The sequence below is a fragment of the Crocodylus porosus genome, unplaced genomic scaffold (genome assembly GCF_001723895.1).
Source record: "Crocodylus porosus isolate Cpor-Errol unplaced genomic scaffold, CroPor_comp1, whole genome shotgun sequence".
Lineage (NCBI taxonomy): Eukaryota > Metazoa > Chordata > Crocodylia > Crocodylidae > Crocodylus > Crocodylus porosus.
Genome location: NW_017728914.1, coordinates 34,944,828 through 34,968,993, shown reverse-complemented (window position 1 = coordinate 34,968,993; position 24,166 = coordinate 34,944,828). Strand labels below are relative to the sequence as shown.

Genomic DNA, 24,166 nt, shown 5'->3' with positions numbered 1-24,166 from the left:
TCAGGCAGGGCTGTGTCCTTGTCACCGGGGTAGGCGTGCAGTGTTGGAGATAAATGCCGGTGGTGCGTACGGGCCTGGTTGTGACGCTCCATTTTGCAGGACCGCCGCGGTGATGGCTGAGGGCGATGGCGCGGGCGGCCTGCCCGGAGGGACGTCCTGGGAGGACGAGGAGCCCGTGTCTCCGGAGGGCGGCGGGGGACTGAGGGAAGCGGAGCCCGCGGCTCTGACGCGGAGGAGGCCCGAGACAAAGCCCCCCGGAGAGCCCGCTCTGGTGGAAGAGCCCCCCAGCCCAGCCCTCACGGTATTTTTCTGCAGAGATGCGTCAAACCCCGCAGGGTCCTGGTGGTGTTGGGCAGCGATTTGGAGGCCTTTCCCCACTCGGTTTTCCACGGACTGGTGATGGGACAGCTCTCCACCGAGGAAGGCTGAACATGCATTGGGTTAAATGTCATTGAACCCCTGCAAATGAGCCTCTGGGACTGTCTCTGCCTTTCCCCCCACCGGGGAGGGCAGGGTGCAGCGAGTGTTTGTGTGGGAAGGGAGAAGGACCTCTGTGCTCATCCAAGAGCTCATTTCCCCTTTCTTTCCTTCCTACTCCATAGCCCCAAACCCCTCTCCCTTTGCACTGTGGCTCCTCAGTGTTTAGCTCAGAGTGAAATGATCTGTCTGTATAAATTAAATCTCTTATTCCGGAAGCCAGATCGTTACAGTCTGCAAGAGAAGAAGGCAGATGGAAACGATGATATGAAAGCTTTTGAAGTTGGAATAGGCAGTGATGCATAAACCCTTAAAGCAAAGATGATGATGGTGATGATAACAAAAGGTTATAAAACATTTAAAAAAAAATCGAATTCATCTTCCACAGTGAAGCATGGGTTCAACTAGTTTGCTCATATTCCTATAAGGTTCACTTGAGGTGCAGATGAGGAAGGCTTTTGGGTATAAGCATCAGCACTGCCACAAAAATCCCATTCTCTGTTTTTTCTCCTCCACTTCTTATTGCACGTACAGCCTCACCAACATTTCTGCCTCCCACCAACTTTGAACCCATGCCCTTTTAGGGAGTAGGATGAAACTTGTCACGGGAAAAGGGGGCATCTGTCTCCTCTGCTTTGGTTTACAGTTTTCTCTAAGCATCTGGTACAATAGGAAAGGATACAGGACCAGAGGTCAGCTATAGGACTGACAAAACATTTGCTTATCTTGGCCTGTGCAGGGGTTGTGGGGATCAGGTCAGAGCAGACTATGCTCTGGGCACTTGCTTGCAATGAAGTTCACTCTTTTGGCTACATTTAAAAGAGCTTAATAAAGGCACAGCTCAAAGGATGCTCATTCATTATTCTGCCTCTCTTCTTTGAATAAAGGTCTCTGAATCCATGGAGCCATCTCAGACCGGGTGGGGATACTGGGGCAGCTGGGGAAAGTCGCTTCTCTCCACCGCCTCAGCTACAGTTGCTACTGTAGGTAAGGGCTCCTGGCGTTGTGCTTCCTTGGGACCTGTGGATGGGGGTAAAATCACGCCCTGACTCACAGATGCTTCTGGCTTCTACTTTCCCGTTTGTTTTTTAGAAAATGGGATTTCGGTTTTAGAAGTGGGTGGTGGCAAAAATCAAGCGCAAAAACAGCATAGGGAAAAAGTCAATGTGCCTCAAATGGCAGAACGAGGCAGGGAGATCTGCGCGGCAGAGTTATTTTCAGGCCTGTAATGAACAGTGCTGAGCTGAAGTGCCAGGGCTGATAAACTTTTATGCTCCCATGAATCTGAGGCAACATAAAAGTGAAGCATGGACTCATGTCTGCGAGCAAGCCAGGCCGTGCTAGCTCTTAGTACTGTGTATGGAGGTGAAAACCAGGATACGGTCCTCAGTGACCAATTTTGTTTCCGATTTATTCGCTGCTTTCCTGGTAGGAAAAGCAATGCAGTTGTGCTTTATGCTCATCTTCTCTAGGTCAAGGCATTTCCAATGTCATAGAAAAAGCAGAGACCTCCCTGGGGATCCCCAGCCCTAGTGACATCTCTTCAGAGGCCAGCGATGCTGCAGAAGGTCAGTTTTATTATTAAAATAAAAATATTAAAGGTTGCTGTTGAAGTGATAAGGCTGAGAGGAGGCTTCTGGACTCCTCCGAGTGTCCTGACACAGAAATTTTGCTTACTAAAATATCACGTCCGTGTTTGTCTCTGTAAAGGCTCGAAGTGGCGGAAGAGCAATATTTTATTTTATTTTTTTCAGACTCTTGCACTGCTGTCCCTTCTTGTGTCTGAGACGCTTGTTTGCCTTCCTGAAACTGATGGTATCTAATTAAAAACTTCACTTCAGCCATCTCCGTAGTTAAAGCAAGGTTTGTTCCTCCAATGCAGGTAGCCAGAGTCCTGGAGAGAGTGCTACACACAGAATCAATGATGGCAGTTCCTCGCCTATCAGTGGGGCTCTTGGAGTATTATCCACTATTTCTACTGCTGTTCAGAGCACGGTGAGTGGGCTGGAAAGGCAGGAAAATCAGTTAAATGCAGTTATTTTTCCATAAGTCTGAAGCCTCCTAACAATAAACTGTTATTCTACACTGCACTTCATCTGGCTTCTCCATACATTAATCTGTCACTATTCAGACTATCCTGACCTTTGGTTCTGAAACTAAAAATATGTCTGAGCTCTCTTGGACATAATGGAATATTTTCATCTATTTCGCTCCCAGCTGCCTATTGATTTGTAAATGGGTTTCTCTCCTGTTAAACTTTGATGCTGAAGTATTTCAAAACAAAGCAGCCTGAAAGTCCATCTCCATGGCAGCATAGTGCATGTCACCTCAGGGCTTGGCTTGCTGTAGAGCAGTGGGCCAAGCTCAAGGGCAGGTTAATTTCCACCCCTTTGAAAGAGTTTCTAAGGCCGACTTCCACCCTCGTCCTTGAAGGCTTCTATGAGAGTAGTCCAGACTCTCTCAGAGACCACCATGCTTAAGCTAGCCAGCGGAGTCTTCACCCTCAGAAGTGACAGCTGTGCTGAGGAGAATTAGGGTTTTTTGGTGACTGCTCGAGGAATCTGGAAGAGAGAAGCGTGGGTGCAAACTATACTTCCTCCTTTTAGCTTCCAGCAGGTCTCAGACTTCACCGGCTGGAAAAGTCCACATCCTTCTGACTACAGGGAAGAGAACTACCTACCTCAACATTACCTAAATTCCAGGTGGCTTTTGCCCCTGTGATGGGGACTGTGCGGCCACCTGAAATTTAGGTGGAGTGGTATTTGAGCAGTGTCAATAAAACATTGCCAGTAGCATTTCCTTGTTTTTCAAGTCCTTTATCTTTGTTATGCCCATGGTGGAAGGTGTTTGTCAGGTCTAGGAGCAGTCAACTTGAGCTTAAAACATGAGCTTTTGACCCATATCACTCCTGATAGAAACCATGTTTTAAATTATAATATTAAATGATGTCTTCACCTAGACAAAACTTTGTTCCTTCTGTGTGCAGTCCCAATGTGCCTGTCTGCTTTCTAGGGGAAGAGTGTAATTACTGGAGGATTGGATGCCTTGGAATTCATTGGGAAAAAAACAATGGATGTGATAGCTGAAGGAGACCCAGGATTCAAGAAAACAAAGGGTTTGATGCACAGGACTTCCACGTTGTCTCAGGTATATGCTCCCCTGTGTCAGAAAGGATCATAAGCTTATTTCATCTTCCTTTTGCTTTCCTGCTAAAGCCCTGAAAGACATTGTATCACGTGACTACTTCCCAGTGCTGTACAAGAGCCTCCCCCCTTGTGTCCTTAGTACCTTCAAGCATTGGTTTAGCTCTTCTGCTTTTCCTTTTCAGGTCTTGCGAGAGGCAAAGGAGAAAGAAGAGCAGCAGACAGCTACCGAAGTTACCATGGCAACAGAGAAGAAAGCCCATTATGGGTTACTCTTTGATGAATTTCAGGGTCTCTCTCATTTGGAAGCCTTAGAGATGCTTTCCAGAGAGAGTGAATCCAAGGTAATGGCCTTGAATGATTGCCTGTTGCCTTCAAGTGTGCAGCTGAAGAAGACAAAGCAATATTATATGTAGCCACCCCCATCTGTCTAAAAGAACATTGCTAGGGTCGTAGAGTCAAGTGCACAACCGTGAGGAAATGGTAGAGTCAGGGTGTACAAGCAACCTTGAGCTGGCCTCTTCATGTGCATATGTTATGATGCTGTCTTTACACAATTGGGTCATTAACTCATCAGATCATTCTCTTCCTCCACAGTGACCTGGTCAAGCCGCACTCTGTCTCTGCTGCCCTCTCAACTATTTCCCCCAAACTGTTCCCCTTTCCCAGGTCAGCTGTTGTGGAGGTAGACAAAAGAGGTTCATCAAAAGCACAGAACAGTGTTTCCCTATTCTTGGTTAAAGGCCTGGACCTGGCTTGTAATGTTACTCTGTGAATGCTGCTAGAACTGAGAAGTTTCTGAGCATGTGTGAATCGTATCTTTTTCCCTGAAGGCTTATCACTTGACCTTTGTGTCTGGGATGTGCTCTCCACCCATCCCTACAGATCTGCTCATTTCTAGTGTTCAGTTCCAAGTCCCTGCACCCCAAAGCATTGGACTGCTAATGTTTGCCAGAGGAAAAGTCACCATAATTTTTTAATGTGGGCAAAAAAGGATATTTCCCCCTTCCCACCTTAGAAACGAACTAAACATTTTTGGCTAACATTTTAGAAAATTAGCCTGAGAGCTGCCATGTAAAAGTGGAACCCAGATGCTTGTTTGACAAAGATCTAAGCAGCTAAAAACAGTATTATAATGGGAACTGTTGGGTAACCCTTAGAAGACACAGCACTGATACCACCAATAATATAATATATGTTGTTCTGGGGGCTGACTCATCGGGCTCAACCCAAGCATGGAGAACAAATGGAAAGTCATAAACCCAAAGCCCAGGTTAGATGCACTAGTTTAGCCATCAAATGAAGGAGCCCCTCCCTCTGGGATATTTTTAAGTATAGATTTTTCTGGTTCTGTGTGTTGGCTTTGCCAGACAACAGAGGAACAGCTGTTATTGCTATTCTCAGCAAATACCTGTGCTGCACGAGCTTGCTGCAGATGGAGCTGTTTAGGTTTAGGCTTGCCCAGGATTTTGGATGAGCTATTCGTTCCTTACAGTCTTGACTGGCTGTTGAGTTTCAGGGGATGGGATCACATCATCCTACTCTGCTCCCACATGCTAGTCTTCCTGACATATAGGTAACATAGCTTTCAAGCTACTTGGCTAACACGCACTGTGCCACGGGCCTCTGTATTTTAGGCAATGTTCTAATTAAATATGAAATATTAGAAAACCTAGCTGAGAGCTCTTTCTGCCCCTCAGGGGAAAGCTGCTTTTGTTGTTAGCCTCTTGCATCCGGGATAAATCACTTCTGCCTTTCCTGTCTCTTTCCTCTTGCATTTATGGTCTCCGTTTCTGTCTCTCTATGCACTAGGTGAAGTCAGTTTTGCATGCCCTTTCTGGAGCAGAGTCAGATGCCTTGAAAATGGAGCTGGAACAGCTCAAAGAAGTGTTTTCTTTGGCAGAGTTCTGTGATGATGACGAAGAAGAGAAGAAGGGTAATTAAGAGACTCCCAATTTGCATGCGGCAAAGATGGTTTTTAAACACCCAAACTAACTAGCCTTGTGGTTAGCATTCTCCTGTGCCCTGCAAAACCTGTGAGTTTTGATTATTCATCAGCTAGTCCCTTACCCTTCGAGCCATTGGCATTTGGGAACAATGTGGCAGCAATGCTTTCACTTTGTAGGAGGCTGGGGAGTGCTCCTTCTCCCTCTGACCAAGGCAGGGTGGCTTCCCAAGGAGTTTCACCTGGCCCATGCTAGGCAGAAGGAAAGAGTTTCTTCAGGGTCTTGAGAGGGGAGATGTGTGGGACATGTGGAGAGATGGGGTGAAATCTTAGGAGGTCTGCAGGGGACAGCTCCATGCAACACTCTCCATTTCTAGAGGGGAAAGAAATATATGAGGGAAATAATTTAATTTGGCAGGGAAAATCTCTGCTTTAAATCAAAACAGAGTAAAGTCCAGTGGGCAGTGACAGGGTAAAACTCTGGAGGCTCACGCAAATTCATATGCGCAGGGCTTTGTCTTGACTCCACTCAAGGGCCTCAGCAAAGAGCTACTGTCCCTACTCACACTAAATGTTGAGATCTGTATTGGCACATGGTAGATTAGGTGTTTTTGTTTAAAAAAAAAAAAAAATTTTATTAACCTCAGTCCTCGCAAACACAGTAGGAAAACTGGGCTTCAAATAGCTTTTGGACTTTTCTCAGGGGCTGTGCAGGAAACACCTTCTGAAAAGCAGGGTTTGTTATGCCTGTGAGTGGGTGCTGTCTGGGGAATGAGAAGCATCGTGGCCAAGAAATCAGGTGTCTGGCGGAGACCGTGCCTGGAGGACCTTGGGACAGAGCAACTGAAAGGGCAGCATCCTAAGACAGACCAGATTGGAGGGGGTTTGAAACCCTGCCTGAGTATGTGCTTCCCAAGTAAAATGTCTTCAGTAACTGACAGTCAGCAGCTCTGCTGGGCCCAGTGTTTGTGCAAGGACCGCTTAAGTGCTGAGAGCCTGGATTACCCTCTTGCTTCATGCACTGAGATGGATGGCACAAAGTCTTGCAAATCCCCTTTCTGTTTTCCTCAGGTGACGAGGAATTTACCAAGGACATAACTGAGCTCTTTTCGGAATTGCGGGTCTCCACCAGGCCAGACAAACTCTCTGCGGTGAGTTTCTGTTTGGCCTCTGTTTGCTGACAGGCTTCTCTAGGGGTGCCAGGGCAAACAGCTGCTCCACATCCTGAGCTGGGATTTGTCACGGTTACAAGCGGAGCTGTGCATTAGTCACCATTAGGTCCAGGCCTCTTCACCCTTTCTTCTGTGGGTCCAATGCTGGGGTTTACCCACCCTGACTTTTGATCTCTGGGTGCTATCCCCCTTGTTCCAACCCTCTAGTGTTGGGCTCATCTGGGCTTGGGCACAGGCCTTTTACGCCAGGGATCTTTCACCACCCAGCTGACTGCAGGGACTCCAGGCTCTTCTTCAGAACAAAGCCTCATTTATTCACTTGCCCAAAGATGCAAGGCAGGTGGAGCAGAGGGTGCAAACAGAAAGTCTGTATGCCGATCTCCCTGGATCCAGTCCTTGCAAGCTTCATCTGGCCCATGTCTTGGGCTGGGAGAAGCAGGCTGCCTCCTGAGTCTATGCATCTCTGTGCCTGCTTGTGTTCTCATCCACCCCCACTCTTTCCTACAGCATTTGGTCAGCTGGAGCCTTAGATAAAATGATCTTGCGTGGCTTCTACACTGGCCTTCAGAAGACTATATCTGTAATGATTGCCTGTCCTGTTAAAACAAAGCACAGGGATGTGTGTGTGCATGTGTCCATTTCCTCCATAAATATTCCAGTAGTTGACCATCACCCACTTGCAGCTCTCCAGTGTTTGAGTTAAGAACTGTAAGACATGTGCCAAAGAGGCAGAGATGATTCATTTCAGGCCCCATAACCCAGTGTCTAATCTCTCCTTTAGAGAGAGCAGTTTCTGAGTTTAGACGAATCAGTTTTCTAATTCATTTGCAATGTCTCTCGGATCCATTGAGTGGCAGCAGCAGCCAGTGGAAAGGTGAACAGTGGGACTGTGATCAAGAGCTATTGTTTATATCGCAGCTCATTGCGGTTTTTGTTAGAGAAACAACTGCTGTAAGCATGGTAATCGGTACCCTTACATTTCAGTCAGCCCCCTGCAGAGTTCAGCAGGCATCTGACTTGCTCATCCCCCTTCAGTACATCAGTCCTTCCGTAATAGCAACTCCTACAAAGAATTTTGGACTTCCATCTTCTGTTCAGCACTGGCCCCAGGTATTAAACACTCAGATGGCCTGTCTTTGCACAGGCAAGAAGATCTGCTCACGAGTGGATTGCAAGACTCAACGCAGAACCCCTGAAAGAAGAGCAGAGGAATGAAGATGCCCAACAAATGGGTTCCAGTGACGCTGCCTCAGATGACAAAAAATCAGTAGAGGTAATTGGGCAGAAGGAAGGGAGGGCATTGAATTTTAAACCAGATTGACTGGCATATTCACCTGTAATGCTGTGGGTTTCAGTCCTGAGGGGCTTGACATCAAGTCACATGAAGGGGGAAGCAGCTTGGGGAGCAGTTTTACTTTAAAACATTAGCAGCAAATCTCTCTCCTAATGGACTGGGCTCTGTCTGCAGGACATTCATGCGTTTGCCATTAGGAGCCTGGCTGAGCTGACAGCGTACTCCATTGAGTTGTTCCACAAAACTGCAGCACTGATCCTGCATGGTCAGAAGCAAGAGATGTTGGCCGTAGACAGAGCCAAAGCCCTTTCACAGTGAGTTCTTAGCTACGCTCTAATACGTGGATAGCTTTATGCTCTACAACTGGAATACGCTGACTGTCCAGTTTCTCCTGGCAGTTTTGGAGGAAGCCGGCTCCAGTTTCAGCTCTGATGGCACACATGCTATCAGTTGCTGAGGGCAGTATTGCTTTCTCAGCACAACTCTTGCTGTTATTTTTTTGCATGCAGAAGTTTCTCAGCAAGAATGCACAGAAAAAGGGGAATCTCACTCAACTTTCCTGCACCCCTGAGAAGGGAACGCTGTTCTTAATTTGTAAACAGGACCTTATAGCAGTTATTCAGTACTTCTTTGCTAGCCAGCTGGCATATTAGATTATTCAGCTAACAAGGATGTTTCAATATCTAACTGCTGTTGCTTAAGACCAGTGGCTAGTAGTATTGTAGAGATTTCTGGTATGTGTGTAAAATAACTTTCACAGACAAGATGACAGTGGCTGCTTATAAGTCACAAAGCTAGTTAGTGATGTTCCATTTTCAGCTTTGCTTTGTCCGTGTGGAATTGACTGAGAAACTTCAAGCTCCTCTAGAATGGTGAACAATGTTTACTGTCTTTGTTTTAAAGATAAATTCATGCGTGTAAGCCGGGTGTTTTATGAATGATCTTAGAAAAATGAATGGAGCAAAGGGAGCCTTGTTTTGCTTTACTGCCACATTTTACCACTTTCTTTTCCCAGAATGACAATTGTACTGTGCAAAGAATTGTCTTCTCTATCCAAAGACTTTACTATCTGCTTAACGACAGTAGGGGTAAGTGCTTAGCATGAATGTGGTTGGTTGGTTTGAGCTCAAACTTTACAGTGCACTCAGACCGTACTGTAATGTAATCCACAGTGCAGTGTAATCTACAGCAGGCTACATTTCATTATGGTGTAAAGTCTAGCCTCCTAGACTTTAAAGATATACACACATCTTATTTGAAAGCCTCGTTGGATCTTAAACTCATAATGTGAACAACAGGAAAGTAATTATTGTTGGCCTGCAGAGCTGATAGCTTTTCAGTCTTGGTCTGAGATCAGGCTATGTGTTTTAGAGAGGTGAAGTCCATAATGGCTGGGATTCCGACCTTGGGGGCAAGGTACACCTTACTGTCTTGACCTGTGGAGTTACAGCTAGCTCTAGTGCGCAGCCCATTGCACTGGCTTGTAATCTCCCCAAATTAGCACAAACCATGTACTGGAGATGCCAGATACAGATACTTGAAGGCCAGTTATTAAACCCTTATTATGTCCTAAGTGTCGTGGACACTATGGACTCTACTCATATGAGTAGCAACAGTGTGCCACCCTCCTGCCTCTTGGGGATATCATGATATCCTCTTTGCAGAAAGGGAGAGAGGGCTTTGAAAGGGACCTGCTGTGTGTGCACATCTCCCTTTGGCCAGGTGTGTTCAAGATATGCCTCCATCCCACCTCTCCCAAGAACTTTCTCTTCTGTTGTCCCAACTATATGCTCTTGCACTTACTCTCATATCGAACACCACCACGTGGCTTCAGTTATGGGAATCATTCACGTTTACACTGAAATCTCAGACTGCGTATTTGTAGAACACATGAATTTGGCATGTGCTGGGGCTTTGAGCCAGGCTTTACACACTACCAACTAGATCCACGGCTCATGTCCATTTAGCTTGTCTGAAGTCAAGAGCGCTATCTTGAATCTGAAATTCTCTCGGGATCCAGTCTTATTTGCTTAGAAGAAATACAGCAAATTTTCAAATGAGCTAACATATGTGTGTATCTTTTGTTTATAGGTCAAAGAGAAGGCAGATGTGCTTAATCCATTAATCACTGGAGTGTTTTTGGAGGTCAGTTATGATATGCTCAGAGCTGTAGGGCTTAAGCTAATGTAGATGTGCTAGAATATTCCCGTTTTATTTTTCCTATTAATGCCCAGTTTCCTGTGTGTGTCTTTCCTTCTGTAAAACACTAAACCCTATTTCAGGTAGAAGGCAGGGTGGCCTGGAATAGATTGTAAGCTGCTCCAGAACCCAAATACGATACTCAGTCCTTACAGTTTAACCCCAGCTTACTTGTGAGCCTGACCTAAAGATATCTCAGAGGGATTTTTTTAAAATCTTGTTTCCCTTTGAAAGAGGGCTTGAAATGGACACAGTTTAAAATCTGTGGCTCAGTGGGTGAGGAGGAGGGTCCATTTCTCAGATTTCTCTTGGTGGTGTGACATCCAGCATCAGAAGCTTCAGATTTTTCTAAAGAGTTGGTTTAAAACAAGAAACAAAAACTTAAAAACTAGCTGTTGCATCTGAGTCTAGAAGCTCACCCCCTAAGTAGCCTTATGGTTAATAAACAACATAGCAGACTAGTAATGTCTTTAATGTCGTCCTCGTTTCTTTTTTTGTAGGCTTCCAACAGTGCTTCCTATATCCAGGATGCCCTCCAACTCCTCCTGCCTGTGCTACAGATCTCTCTAATTCAGACTCGGACTGAATCATCACAGCAATAAATTACTTCTAAATGAGCACCTGCCCGACCAGCCTACTTCATAGTTCCCGTGCTTGGGAATAGGGTAGGGACAGATACCGCAGGAAAGAAAACACTTTGATGATTGGTGCTGCAGAGGGGAAACTGAAATGCTAGCTTGGCTGTGACAGCTGTGCAACTTAGCCTGAGATGTGACTAGTATAGTTCAGGCAGATGGACAATATGACAGACTTAAGCTACTTCCCTAAGTTTGGCTGGTTTTTTCTTCTCTTTTCTCCCTTAGCTGAGTGTGTTAACGAGCTCCTTGAAGAAAGGTTTCTGGGAATACGACACTAGAATGGAGGCCCCGGCGTGTTGTGTGTGGCCACAGAAAATTAAATACTTAACTCTCCCTGTAGTACTCAGCTTTAAGTGTTGTGTGCATGTTGCACAATTACCTGCCCAGTATTGTTGCCATGGGGCCAGTAAAGACTGGGACCACTGTGGTAGAGGAAATGCTTGATCACCGGTAGTGTGTAGCCGGAATATGCTGGGACTTTGGATTTAGAGATGTGGAATTAAGTTCCTCATAGGCTTTGTTTTTTTCAAATGTGTGGTGGCTGCAAGCTAAAAGGCTCAAGTTCATAGGAATGACTTCTAGGTTTGTATAAGAGCTTAGAAGTAGGCTACCTTGTGTTGTGTCTGACCCTTGCCTTGCATTTCACCTTCCATTACAAAAGCAGCAACTTGCTGAAGAGCGCGGACACTTACGGTCTGTGTTACTGACTTGGGGATGACCCATAAGACCGTATTCCTCTTTCCTGTGTCAAGAAGACATTTTGGGCCCTGGTCTGGGGAGAAAGCAGTCACAGGGCTGACACGGTCCTACTTTTCGAGTGCCTGGTTTCACAGCAATAAATGAAAAGCAACTAAAGGGGACCGGGTCCTGTTCAAGGGATTCATTAAAACAATATCACTGGAGAAAAGTTGCCCTTCCTTTTTTTTGTGGGGCTTGACACATCAATTGCATATGTCTGTGCGCTCAGTCAGGTACCGTTGAAGGGGTTTCTTAAATCACTGTGTAAAAAGGACATACTGCACTACTACTTGCCTTGATAAAGCAGCAAAGGAAATGGTTTGATGCTATTGCTGGGGCTCCTTATCTGTTCCAGGGGCTACCTCGTTTCCTTGGGCTTTGAACACTCCTTATGTTGTTCCTCGTTGCACTCTATTGCTTGAGCTGCTTCTCTGGAAGCAAACAGCCTCTTCTGGAATAATAGGCTAAGGAATATGCAACTTCCATAGGACAAAAAGGGAATCTAGAGTAACAAGCAAGAAGTGACTGTTACCCCTGGTTTCCTTTGTATTGATACATCAGTTTTAAACCCCTCAAGGTTTTAGCAAGCTTAGCACCCTTCTGCTCTGCTGCAGAAATCTTGGGCCAAATAGAGAATTGTTTTTTACTATAGAAATGGCCTTTGACTAAAAACCTCTCCAGTTTTTATATAACATAGGCAGGGCAACCCCCCCTTGCTTTAGTTGTGGTAGTCTATCCTGAGATCTCATCATTCTGACTGTTTGTAACAAAAGTGTATGTGGATCTGTCTCAATCTTTGGGGGAAAAAAAACTGCACCGCAATAAAGTATATATATTTTTGTCTTCCTTATTTTGGCAGTGACATTAAGGCACGCATTTCTTTAACTGCCCCTTATCAGGAGCAAACAGAAGTATAATCCCAATTATATACACCTCTTGTAGATACTTGAAGGCCTGAGAGGCAGCACAGGGTGTGAGTCCTGCAATGTGCGGCTACTTCTACTGTGGAGATTTTGCAAAATGCTGATTAAAAAAGGAGATTTTCAGTAAGGAGTGACCATCTTATCTTGACACCACTGTACCCAAGTGCCAAACCTTACCCCAGTCAGCATTTGATTAGCTCTTTTAACAGCAAGTAGTGTGCTGGGAGTGCCTGCTTGTGGGGGAAGGTGGTACATCATGCAACTCGGAGTAGCAAAATCCTTGTCACAAAAGGTCCTTGTTAAACTTGTTAGTACTGCTGTAATTAAGTGCTGCTCAAGGCCTTCAGGACTCGTAGTAGAGACGATATCTTTTATTAGACCAACAAGATTTTTGCAAAAAAAATTCTTTAATTGCAAGCTTTCAGGCACAAACACCCTTCATCAGGCATCGGAGAAAAGATTGTAAAAGCTCTCCTGGGGAGAAATGAAAGTTCATAGTTCACAGGATTTCACAGAGGAGTCAATAGATGGAAAACTCCTCTGGGCAGTCAGTTCATAGCTGGTCTGGAGCCTCTTAGCTCTTACGAGGTCTTTTGTGGGAAATAAACACGGATGCCCAATGAGCTCAGAGTTGCTGGTTCAATACAGAACATCAAACTCTTGGCCATGCCCAAAGGCTGTGAAAAGAGGCAGAGCAGACAGAGCTACAAGCACTGAGGTCTGAGGAGTTACCAGTTGTTGTTTTTTCCCCAAATAGATCAAATGAAATCCATCTGGGTCTTTATTGCAGAACCTGAACAAATCTGCTGCAACCGCCCTGGGACATTGAAAGTGCAGAGCAGTCAAGTCAGACAAAAAAAAAAAAGGCTTGAACAGCTACGTTTCTGTAAGGAGCTAGATAGCAACACAGTTAGGTTGCACGTTCAACAGGGATTTGCTACCTCAGGAAACCCCAAAGGTATAACACTCTCATTTGTATTAATAAAAGGAGAAGATCTTGTTTACCAAAGAAAACAGCTCTAGATTCAATGAAAGCTGCCTATGCAAAGGAGTTGTCAAGAATGTGCTGCCTTCAAGTGAATAGAAGTCCTATTACTCTGCTTCAGCTTGTGCCTGAGCTTAATGAGAGCTCGAAGTAATTTGAGAGCTGCTGGCAGTGCTCTTTGGGAGGGGAGAGGTTTTCAGTGAGAGAGACAAGGGTCAGATAAGCCAGAAAGGCGAGGAGGGTGCAGCGGGAAGAATGCAATTATCTCCCTTCATTCAAAGAATGGGTTACACGCTGGCTGGGAAAGTGGCTTCTCGCCGACTGCTGCGCAGATGTAAAAACTGTATTCCCCTCCAGATGGTGCCCCCGATGTTTACTCCCAGTGCTTGCACAGCTGTAACCGCCATTGCTATTTTTATTATTATTAAAGCACCAACTTAGAGCAGTGGAAAAATGCTCCGTGCCCCTGGGAGAGCAGTCGACTTCCAGCTGGGCTGAGAGGGTGAAACAAAGAGCTGTCAGGTAGTGAGAAGGCAGGGCATTGCTGGAAACGGCAGAAAGCGGGGCCATTGGTTTGGGAGGAGGTTGGCTATTCTGGGGGGCTTGTAGAAAAGGCCAAGTGGCGTGAAGCACAAGCAGGGAGAGGAGAGCTAGCAGCAGCAGTGCGGAAAAGGGACGTTGAACTCTCGTTCCTTGTTTGCCTGCGGTTGTAGCCAGGTGGTGTAGCCTTCTCTTGGAGGCAGCAGTAGGATTAATCACGTGCATCCAGGACCGGGCTTCTCGAGAGCCCCAGAACCATCGGGTCATCAAGAGGCACCTGGTCTAACCTCTTGCTTTAAGGAGGTGAAGTCCTGGAGTGACCAGATCTGCTCTGGTGATAGACATGGTCCAGACAGGCTCTCAGGTCTTGTCTACATGAGGAATATTTTTTATTTCTTTTTTTTAAATATAGGGGGGTGGAGTTTAGGCAGGAAAAGAGAAATAAGCTGCCTTGCATCTGTATGGACAAGGTGGTTTTTTTAAATTACCTGCTGTTTTCCTCCTCGTTCCTTTATGGACTCTCCCCTTGGAAATCTTTAAGTGCGGGGTACAGCAGTGTCCGTCTGCACTGGTTCAGACAGGGCACATGCTGGTGTTTTGCACTGAATGAAACATCTCACCGGGCTTCAGATGTAACCCTAAATTTAACTGCATCGGAGCCCAGCCCATAGCTGGGAGAAGCATAGGTCGCCTTAAGGAAGGGGGATGATGGCACATGGATACGTGTTAAGCCATGTCCAACACAGCTGAAGTGAACCGGGTGGGATTCATCAGGGCCTGGGCCTCAAATCCATCCTTCCAGCCAAGCAGATGGAAAGACCCCTTGGGTCCACCAGCTCCATGTGATCAATGCTCAGAGTGGGTCACTTCTCTAACATAGTCCTCCTCCCCGTCTAGCGGTGAGCTGAACACCGTTCAAGCTTGCAGCTGACTCTCCCCCAAGCGCTACCGTTTCTGTTGTAGCCCGTGATATGTGCCGGCGCACTTTTTGAGACGACAATCCTAGAAGGGAGTGCTGTGGAGTCTGATGTGAAGCCATAAAACTTCCCTGAACTCGTTCGAACTAGAGTGGATCATTAAAAAATAAGCATCCGTCTCAACTTAAAAGAATGACTGGCGATGGCAAATCTGCTGCTGCCTTTGGTAGAAGGGGTTTGAAATCTCTCTCCAGTAAAATATTGTGCCTTGTTTCAGCTTTGAACATGGTGTGGAGCTGGGCTGGGCAGTTTTCCATGTGCTCTGGCCATTTTGAATCCTCACAGGACAGGATGCCCTGCCACGTGCCAGACCCCAAAAGCTCAGGTCTTACTTGCCTGGGCCACACTCACAGCTGGAGCTGCCAGCCATAAGGAATGATTTCCCCACCTGTATTTCAGTCTTGTTTGCACATGAAATGGCCTCAGCCAGTTTGTCTCATCATTCAGAACGGCAGAGGTCATTCCTGCCTTGCAGAGGTGCCATGAGGCTGCATTTCTTTGTGCTTTTAAAGCACTTTGAGACATTTGCGGGCTCTGGCATTGCAATGTGCTGAGGCTGTTATTCCACTGCAAATGGAATAAAAGCAAAAAGGAGGATGATGCTTTAAGGAGGAAAAGTGAGAGCCTTTGGGGAACATGTTTAGTGCTGCGTAGCCAGCAATATCCACGTGTTAGGACTGGCCACTGTCTGCGCAGAGGGACTTTCTTAATGATAACTTATAACTCGTAGCCCCTGTCAACATGGGCAGTAGCCTACGGAAGTCCTGCCTCTCTGAGTCAATTTGTCTCCACAATGCCACCCTGCTTTCTGGCCTATAACTTGGAGTAAAGACAGCTGCAGGGGAAGGGGGGATTTCGTTCCATGGTATTCACCCGCTGATTGTCACTTTTCCACTTGACGTCCACCTTGCCCTGACGGTTGCATCAAGATAGCAAGAGAGTCTCGATAGGAGAGAAGTGGGCTCTTGATTAATGTCCTTGGAGGATGGGCATCTCCGTGCTCTTCCGAGCGGGGTCCCGAACCTAGGACGGCTTTATCAGGTGGAGCAATGCAAGTCCACCCCTACTTCGTCTGCATTTGGTGGGACAGCTCCCCTGGTGCTCGGTGTGGCTACAGCCCTGAGCAGCCGGAGGGTGGGTATCTGCAAGCCTGCACGGCAGCCCTGGGTCACACGTTCTTCTGCAAGGAGTCAGCATTAGCAGCGGGAGATGCCTCTGAGCACCCTGGGGCAAGTTACAGCATGCATGGGATAGTCGCCTGTGCGCTCCGGTACTGGATATTATCTGTGGAGGACAGTGCAGCTCGTTATTCTGGTTTGGAAGCAGACCTTGGGAGGAGCCAGTATCAGACAGGAACGGCAGAGCCCGCTGCCGAGAAGAACGGAGGAGGCCGCTTGCCTTTCTCCCGTGCAGGTAAGGTTGCTTTCCTCTCCGACTCACTCTTTCAAGTTGTTGGCTCATTTGTTGAGTGGATGCTTTGCCCAATGGAGAAATGCAGGAAGTGCTTTGAGAGGCAGGGGCACAGCTCGGAGCTGGGTGGAAATCCATTTGATAGGATTGCCAATACCAGGCATTCTTGCTTTATATCCCGCATGAACTACGCCAAGTGGGAAGAAGTTATGGGTGAGACATGAGTTACCCCCTGGGCAGGACTTCTGCAGGGATCAGTGTTAGAGAGATGGGAGACGGGCTGAAGCCATAAAAACCTTTCAGGAAAAAGCTGTTTCCCCCCTCATGTTTTTCTGAAGGGGAATAATGGACATTTGGGGAATTTATGGAGATTTTCCATCTCCAGGAAATTTTATACCTTGGAAGTTTTTTGTGCCTGTAGGATATAAGTAAATCGTAGATCTGCTTATTTGCATGGGCAATGAATATGTAAATGTACACACTTTGCTCTACGTATGCATTTTGTCATGACCTTCCACTTAGATTCACACGGCCTCCAGGGAAAGCTGCAACATCAAGACAAGCGACGGAAATCACCACGCTTATTGCTGCTTGCCGCTTGCGCTGTGGGGAAGCCAAGTGTCGGGGAGGTGGCTGCAGTTTTGCCAAAATTACCTTGCAGAAACTGGGCTGGGCGAGGCTGAGAGTGAGCTGTGAGCAGAACAGGCCAAACCAGATCTCCTGGGCTGGGTCTGGACAGGGGCGACAGAAGGGCAACTGCTTTCACTACAGCCTCCACCTCAAGCACGTAGGCTGGTTTAGATAGTCCATGTCAAAGGCCCAGTAGCCACAAGCCTTGTGATCCAAGCCTGTGTGGATAGGAGCTCATGCCCCTCTCTTAACGCAGGCCCAACTGAATAGGTTTCTAAGTGCAAGAAGACCCTTCTGGTCCCAGTGGGTGCATCTACACATGCACATTTACTGTGCAGTAACCTAAAAAAACTGCGCAATATGGGTGCTTGTCTACACGTGCATGCCCATACTGTGCAGTTACTATGGTGACTTATGTCAACTTGGGCATAAATTTGATACCTGCATCAACACACATGCAGACACCTTACGGTGCTGTAACGCTGTGTGTGCGGACTGACTTGGGACATTACATTTAATGCAACATAAATGCACATGTAGATGTGCCCTGTGAGATGCATTTATGGATGCTCCCTCTTGCACATACTTGTACAACCTTAGGTTGCTCCTTAAATCATTATTAAATACTTGCCTTTAACTAATAAGTATTAATCCAGCAGTATTAATCCCTTTAAAATATTCCCCAGCCCTCTGCAATTTCCCCCAACTTCGAGGATTTGTTAGAAAGCAACATTATTAGTCCTGAATGCAGCTCAGCCAGTTTTTGTAAGACTCCTGGGTAGAAATGATATGACTCCACAGTTTCTGAAGTGCTTAACTTTCATCCTCTTGTTACAGATGGAATAGGACATATTTAATTTTCACTGTATCAGAGGAATATATGATCCTACTTCTTTCCATGTGCAGAAATATTTATTGAAGCTCCTGCCCCTTCTGCATTACAAAAACAACAGTTCTTACACTCTTGTCTCATAGGGCACCCACCTATAGCATTGCAAGGTTTTCATCTTTCGTTAGAGCATCCCCGCTTCTTGTCCTGAAAACCACTGGCTATGCATTTGTCATCGATGCCTTTCACTTCCCTTATGGCCTTCAGTTCCTAACTGGGTGTTTGCATTCATTGCTGTCAGCTTCCCTACTTTTTTTTCCTTTGCTATTTTTTTTTAATTGCTGCTTTCCCTTTTAAATACTTCCTAATGATTAGGTGCATTTTTAGATCTAAATATTTCTGTTGTTTTTGTTCATACTTGCTTTTGGCTTTTGGCAGCTGGTTTTTAGTAACAACTTAAATGAGATCAGGATTCCTTCCATTTAGGCAGCCATCCATTGATTGACTTGTTCAGAGACTGATACTTCGTTATCTGCTAAAGGAGGTCACAGGCAGAATTGCCCTGCATTGTTTGCAATATTTGGTGTGTGTCTAAGGCCAGGGAACAGTTGATCCCTTAGCATCTCCACCCTCTTTATCTTCCTTCCCCTCCCAATAGTCCTTTTTTTATGATGAGGCCCCGGGCTTGGGCATGTTTGTTTCTACCGAACCCTCCTGCTCTCCCACTTGCCTGTTCTTTGCTGCTTCTCAGGCCAGGCCGAGGAAGGCAGGACAGGACTAGAAGAGGTGGGAAGGACAACATTTTTCTTCCTCCCCTGCCCTGCTGCAGTGACTCCGCTTACCTCCCAAACCAGCCGTTACTAAAGGTGTCCCAGCGTCCAGGGTGCATCTGTGCCCCGAGGGCTGAAGCCAAGCCGGAGGGGGAGCCACGAACCTGAGACAACCTTTTACACAGGGAAGGGCTCCCATTCAACAGTCTGCTTCTCTCTTACTGCTGCCCCTTGCCTGGCTTCTCCCTTCTCTAGATACTCAGCTTTTCGGAGGGAGCCGGGCAGCTGCCGTGAGATGTCTACGGTCCTGAAGTGTGAGTAGCTTGGTGCCAGGGGTGGAAACCACGGCCCAGTTGAACTGGGGGCACCCGGCATGTGAAGGGGCATTGGGGAAGCCAAGTCTTTCCACCCGGGTCTGGAAAGCCGCAGGAGCCCCAGGATGCGGTCCCTGCGCTGAACAGCTCGGATCCATCCTGCTGCCATCATCCCATCCACCACCATCAGGGAAAGGCCCACTCGCTGCTCAGCTCCTCACCGCTGCCCTCCTTTCTATTCCCCACCCTCCATGCTCGTGCCCTATACCCCGCATGTAAGGGAGGCTTCAGTACCATCCTGCACCATGCCATGGGCACGATTCCCCTCCTGGGCTCAGGGGTCTCCTCCGGGGCCAGGCAGCACGGGGCAGCTCCTTCCCACCTCGTGCACCAGTGCATAACCCTTCATCTTTGTGCCGAGCAGGACGGAGCTTGGAGCAAACTGACCTTCCTCCTCATTCTCACCCGTAGGGTTTGGGAGAGACGAGGACAAGGACAAAGATAAGGAGAAGGAGAAGATCAAGGAGAAGGACAAAGACAAGGAGAAGGACAAGGGGAAGGAGGAAAAAGAGAAGAAAGAGAAGAAAAAGAAGAAGAAGAAGGAGAACAAGGTGAGAGGCTGCCCTGCTCCCCGTGTGTTCGCCGGGCTCTGGGGTCTGCCCAGCTGCGAGGTGGGCGTCAGGGTTGGTCTACTGGAGGCAACATCCTTTGTGACCGGGGTGCTTCAGGCAGGAGAATGAATGCTGGGGCAAGCCAGAGACATGGCCGGAGAGGAGCGCGTGATCCTTCCCCCCCGCCCTGTCTGCGGAGGCCAGGCGGCACGCGGGGGGATGCTGAGGCTGCAGCAGGGCTGGGTACCCCCGTGTGATAGCAAATCCCTCCTGTTGCCCCTTAGGGAGAGGGGGACACCGATGACAGCAGCAGCAGCAGCTCTGACAGCGACTCTGAAGAGGTGAGTGTGTGGCAGGGTCTGTGTTCGTGATGACAGGACAAACCCCTTTGCACTGGGAGGTACTGGTATCTGACTCTGCCCGCCTGGGCAAGGGGTGCCGGTGCCACTGGTCTCAGGGGCACATCCACACTTTCAACCCCTCAGGGATTGGCACCATGGTTGTCAAAGGCCTCCCATCATGGGGCTACTGCCCTCAGACCTGTCTACACAGCTCCCACGGAGACCTCACGGCCGTACACGCAAGGGCGTGCAGCTCTCTTGGGACAGACAAATCCACCTCTGCCATCAGGCAGCATGGCCTGCTGGCCCCAGCTGGAGGCACTGGGAAGAAATGGGATAGTTTATTCTGGAGAAGGATTGGATGACAGTCCTCAAATCCCTGGAGGGTGGTTACAAAGAAGAGGGAGGCAGACCGTTCTCCGTGGCCACAGGAGACAGGATTAGGAACATCAGTCTTAAATTGCAGCAGGGACGATGTAGGCAAGAGGTTAGGAAGGACATCTCTCTGAGGATGGTTGAACATTGGAACAAGCCAGCTGGAGGGGCCGTGAAATCTCCATCTCGGGAGTTTAAGAGCAGGGTATACAGACACTTTGCTGGGATGGGTTAGGCAGGGCAGAGCCTGCCTTGAGCAGACGGATGGACACGATGTGACCCCCTGAGGTCTTGGCTGACCTGTGATCCTGTCAGTGCAAATGCCAGTAGGGTGAGAGACCAGAGCACATATCAGCTGTCCTGGGGCCCAGCCCCTGCCCAGACACTCTCATACCCTCATGAAGGTGTTTCTTCTCTTTATTGCACCAGGGCAACAACAAGAAAAAGAAGGAGGATAAAGAATAACTTTGCTGGAGTTAGTGCAGGCCACATCTATACTTTCTACAATTTTACAAGGGCTGGACGGAGCACAGGAAACAGCATCTGCAGAACAAGACTAGTCCTGGAAATGCAATTCTGATGACTGCATCCCAATAAAGCTGCTTGCATGCTGCAGAGACAGGTGCCTTTTATTGCCCAGGATCAAAGTGCCCACTGCAAGCCTTGCCCCACCTGCTTCTCACACTTGTATTGAGCAGGTAGCATTTTCCAAGCTCAGTGCTCATCACTGAGTGGGATCAGCCTGGCCCATTGCATGGCTGCTGGGCTCCTGGCTTGAGTTCCAGCTCTGGCTCCCACCTGGCACAAGTCACTCCCCTGCCCATGCACTGTTCCCCCCATACCGTTTGCCCATTTGGTTTGATTGCTGGCTCTGTAGGGGAGCACCGTGCGGTATTGTATGCGTATGCAGCACCGAACACAGCACGGCATCTGGGCATCCCGCAGTGCAAGTGGCACAGGCGCAATCCCATCGGTGCTGCCTGAAGGATGCCCCAAGGAGCCAAGGAAGAAGGGACATACCCCCACAGAGCTACTGGGACACCCTTCTCTGAGTTCCCATGCAGGGAGAGCAACGCCACCCTCCTTCCTGTAGCCTTAAGGATCCCATCATCCTAGGGCAGACGTAAGTTTAATACTGGGAGCATCCAGCTTACAGAGGTCAGATGACTTGTGCCAGACCACAGAAGGGTGCTGGGATGGTGCAGAGATGCTGCTGCCCAGCTCTGAGCTTGGATTACTGACTAAAGCCACTTGTGGATTCTCCATTTATCCCTTTTAAAACAAAACCAACCAAATTCTAACTTTTAGGGGTGTTGCTTGTAGCCTAAGGACATAGGCTTGTCTGCCTAGGTCTATGGGCATAGGCAGACAAGGTTCTTCGCATAGATGTGAGCTCTTTTATTAGACCAACCAAATGGTTGGAAAAATGGTTCTTTGCAAGCTTTGGGGTGCAAACACCCTTCTTCAGGCAAAGGGAGAGTTCTAAGTGCAAAACTAACTTTTGCACTTAGACATCAACTTAAAGAGGCAGGCAGAGTTTGAGTTCATAAGGTCCTCCTCAGCCCACAGCTATACCCCTCTCTGCTCTTGGGAGCAGCAGGGCTTATTCCCCACACCCTGAGAGCAGACTCATCATTAAAGGTGATGTATCAGCACCATCTACCGATGAAGCGCTTCCACTGCAGCTTGTCAGAAAGTTTTATAACCGGCCAAGCCTGTTGCATAAGGGTTCCTCCACCAGCCGCACAATGGCAGAAAATTAGTCATTAAAAGGAGCTGCGGGTGCGTGGTAGCCGTTTGCTCCGATGTGAAGCGAGGCTGAGCCTGCATCATAGGTGTGCCCAGAGAGGAGTCTGAATAGCTAGGATCAGGGAGCTTGCCTAGGATGCCACGGCCTTTTCAGAACGAGGGACGCTGGCACAGATCCCTGCTCGGCAGCTGACGCTTCAAAATACCGCGGGTATTTTGCTTCTCCTGCAAATGCTTCTCATGCACTCCTTTCCCCGCAGCGCCAGCGGGTCCGTAGAAGAACATGGGACCCAAAGGGGCTTCCTAGGCCTCAAGTTCATTCCCCTGCATCTGTGGGCACTTAACCAAAGGGACCCCCCCACTCCAAATTGCCACTTGAAACCCTCACTTCCAGCTCCCAAGAACAAAACCCAAAGCCACAGAGACCAAGGGCTCCTTTAATGGTACCGTCAATTATTCCAACTGAGCTTTCCACAAAGGGCCTTTCTTTTTTTGTCCTGCATTTGCCCATCATCTGGCACAACAGGGCTCTGGTCCGTGATGCTGTCACTGCAATGACCACAACAACGAAGCGAGGGAACGCCTTTCTGACAAAAGGAGGCAAGAATTACAGGTGCTTTGAGGATCAGTTTGCTGTGGCCTTCCCTGTGGCTCTCCATTTTAAATGCTCTCTGCTCAGCAAAGGGGAAATAAAAGGATTTGTTGCTGACACCAATTTCAGACCAACGCTTGTTTAGGGATCACAGAGAGGCGCCGTTTTATTTAAACCAAAAAACGCAGCTTCGGATATTGTTTTCATGCCACTTCAGCAGAAGGCTCTTAAATAGTCACAACAAGCAGCAGGGAGGATGTGAAAGGAGGTTGCGTTAATTATAGCCCTTGGTGACTGCAGCAACAAACTCTCTCTAGGATGGGGAAAAAAAGGAAGAGAAAATCTGAAATCCTTTCTGGTAACACATGGCTTAGATGGAGTCACCAAGCAAGGATGCTTCACTTTGGGCTTCGATTGTACTTTTTGTGGGGGTTGTTTGTGACTTATGAGCCAAAGCTAATGAGGAATGGAGACTGCTAAGGCCCGGGGTGTCTGGAAAGGTGTGGCGTGAGGTCGGTCAATGCAGCTCAGTAGAAACTATGGGAATATTTTCGGGGTCGTCTCAGGAACAAAGGGCTGGGCTCCATCCTTGCTATCCAGGTTTGGAGGGCTGACTTGGTCAGCGAGGAAGCTATGAAGAGCTCACTCCCCAGCATCTCAGACCACTGGTGGCCAGGAGCCCATAGGCCCTGCCTCTCCGATGAATGTCATCTTGGAAACAACTGGGTGGAGGAGTATATGAAGGTACTTGTAAGGATTTAGGAGGCTCAGCGACTTGGCGGGGGGACCTGTGCAGTTTCCAGACCACCCCAACCCCTTTCCGTGGCTGCATGCTGATTTTGCTTGAGGAGCTGCGATCCTGAAGCACACGGCTGCCAGGAAGGCTCCCGGTGAGCACAACCACAAAAAAGCAGCCTTTCATGGAGGTCCTCTTGCCTTGTGGCCCTTCAGCGCATGCATCACTTTTAGCACCTGAGTAGGACTTTGGAGGCCCCCTGACTTCAAGCCGGAGCAGAGAGGCTTCATTCAGCCTGAGCCGTGGAGAGAGGGAGAAGCAGGGTTGTCCTGGCCCCGAGGCTCGGGTGAGTCGAGTGCAACAGGAGCAGCCAGAGAAACTGGCAGCGTGGGAGTTACTGAAGCCAGGTTTCAGTTACACCCATCTGCACGTATTTATATAACAGGGTTATATCTCACCGGGGCTGCTCCGTGCGCTCGGGGCGTTGCATTGCCCTTGGCCACGGGGGCTGCAGAGGGCTTTGCATCCAAGGAGACTGAGAGCCAACTCGAAGCGTTTTTTGTCATGCACCGTGCACAGAGGAGACCTGTCAGAGCTGTCAAGCCTAGTGTGCGTGCTTTGAGAGCATAGATCGAGCTCTTCTATGGGTCTGGGGCTCTTCTTGGTATCCAATCCCTTCCCCATCTATATGCTCACAACACCCTAGTGAGACAGGACAGGGCTATTAGTCTCAGGATGAGGACTTCTTCCACCTGGGAGACAGTGCAAGTAGGGGCTG

At 48.1% G+C, this 24,166-nt stretch overlaps 1 protein-coding gene and 2 long non-coding RNA genes across 3 annotated transcripts; all 3 read left to right on the top strand.

Moving 5' to 3' along the window:
* The first annotated feature begins 83 nt into the window (after positions 1 to 83).
* FAM114A2 (family with sequence similarity 114 member A2) lies at positions 84 to 11,770 on the top strand. Its single transcript, XM_019535265.1, has 13 exons — positions 84 to 301; positions 1,365 to 1,464; positions 1,950 to 2,045; positions 2,360 to 2,472; positions 3,490 to 3,624; positions 3,806 to 3,964; positions 5,433 to 5,556; positions 6,637 to 6,716; positions 7,882 to 8,010; positions 8,206 to 8,345; positions 9,047 to 9,119; positions 10,123 to 10,176; positions 10,731 to 11,770. Exons 1-13 carry the CDS (start codon positions 113 to 115, stop codon positions 10,830 to 10,832), a joined length of 1,494 nt encoding a protein of 497 aa, XP_019390810.1. The 5' UTR covers positions 84 to 112; the 3' UTR covers positions 10,833 to 11,770.
* A 4,513-nt stretch (positions 11,771 to 16,283) lies between these two features.
* Positions 16,284 to 19,509, top strand: LOC109310303. Its single transcript, XR_002101191.1, has 3 exons — positions 16,284 to 16,444; positions 18,926 to 18,984; positions 19,456 to 19,509. It is a non-coding gene; the product is annotated as an uncharacterized LOC109310303 (long non-coding RNA).
* A 390-nt stretch (positions 19,510 to 19,899) lies between these two features.
* LOC109310301 lies at positions 19,900 to 20,930 on the top strand. Its single transcript, XR_002101190.1, has 2 exons — positions 19,900 to 19,936; positions 20,741 to 20,930. It is a non-coding gene; the product is annotated as an uncharacterized LOC109310301 (long non-coding RNA).
* Positions 20,931 to 24,166: the final 3,236 nt, after the last annotated feature.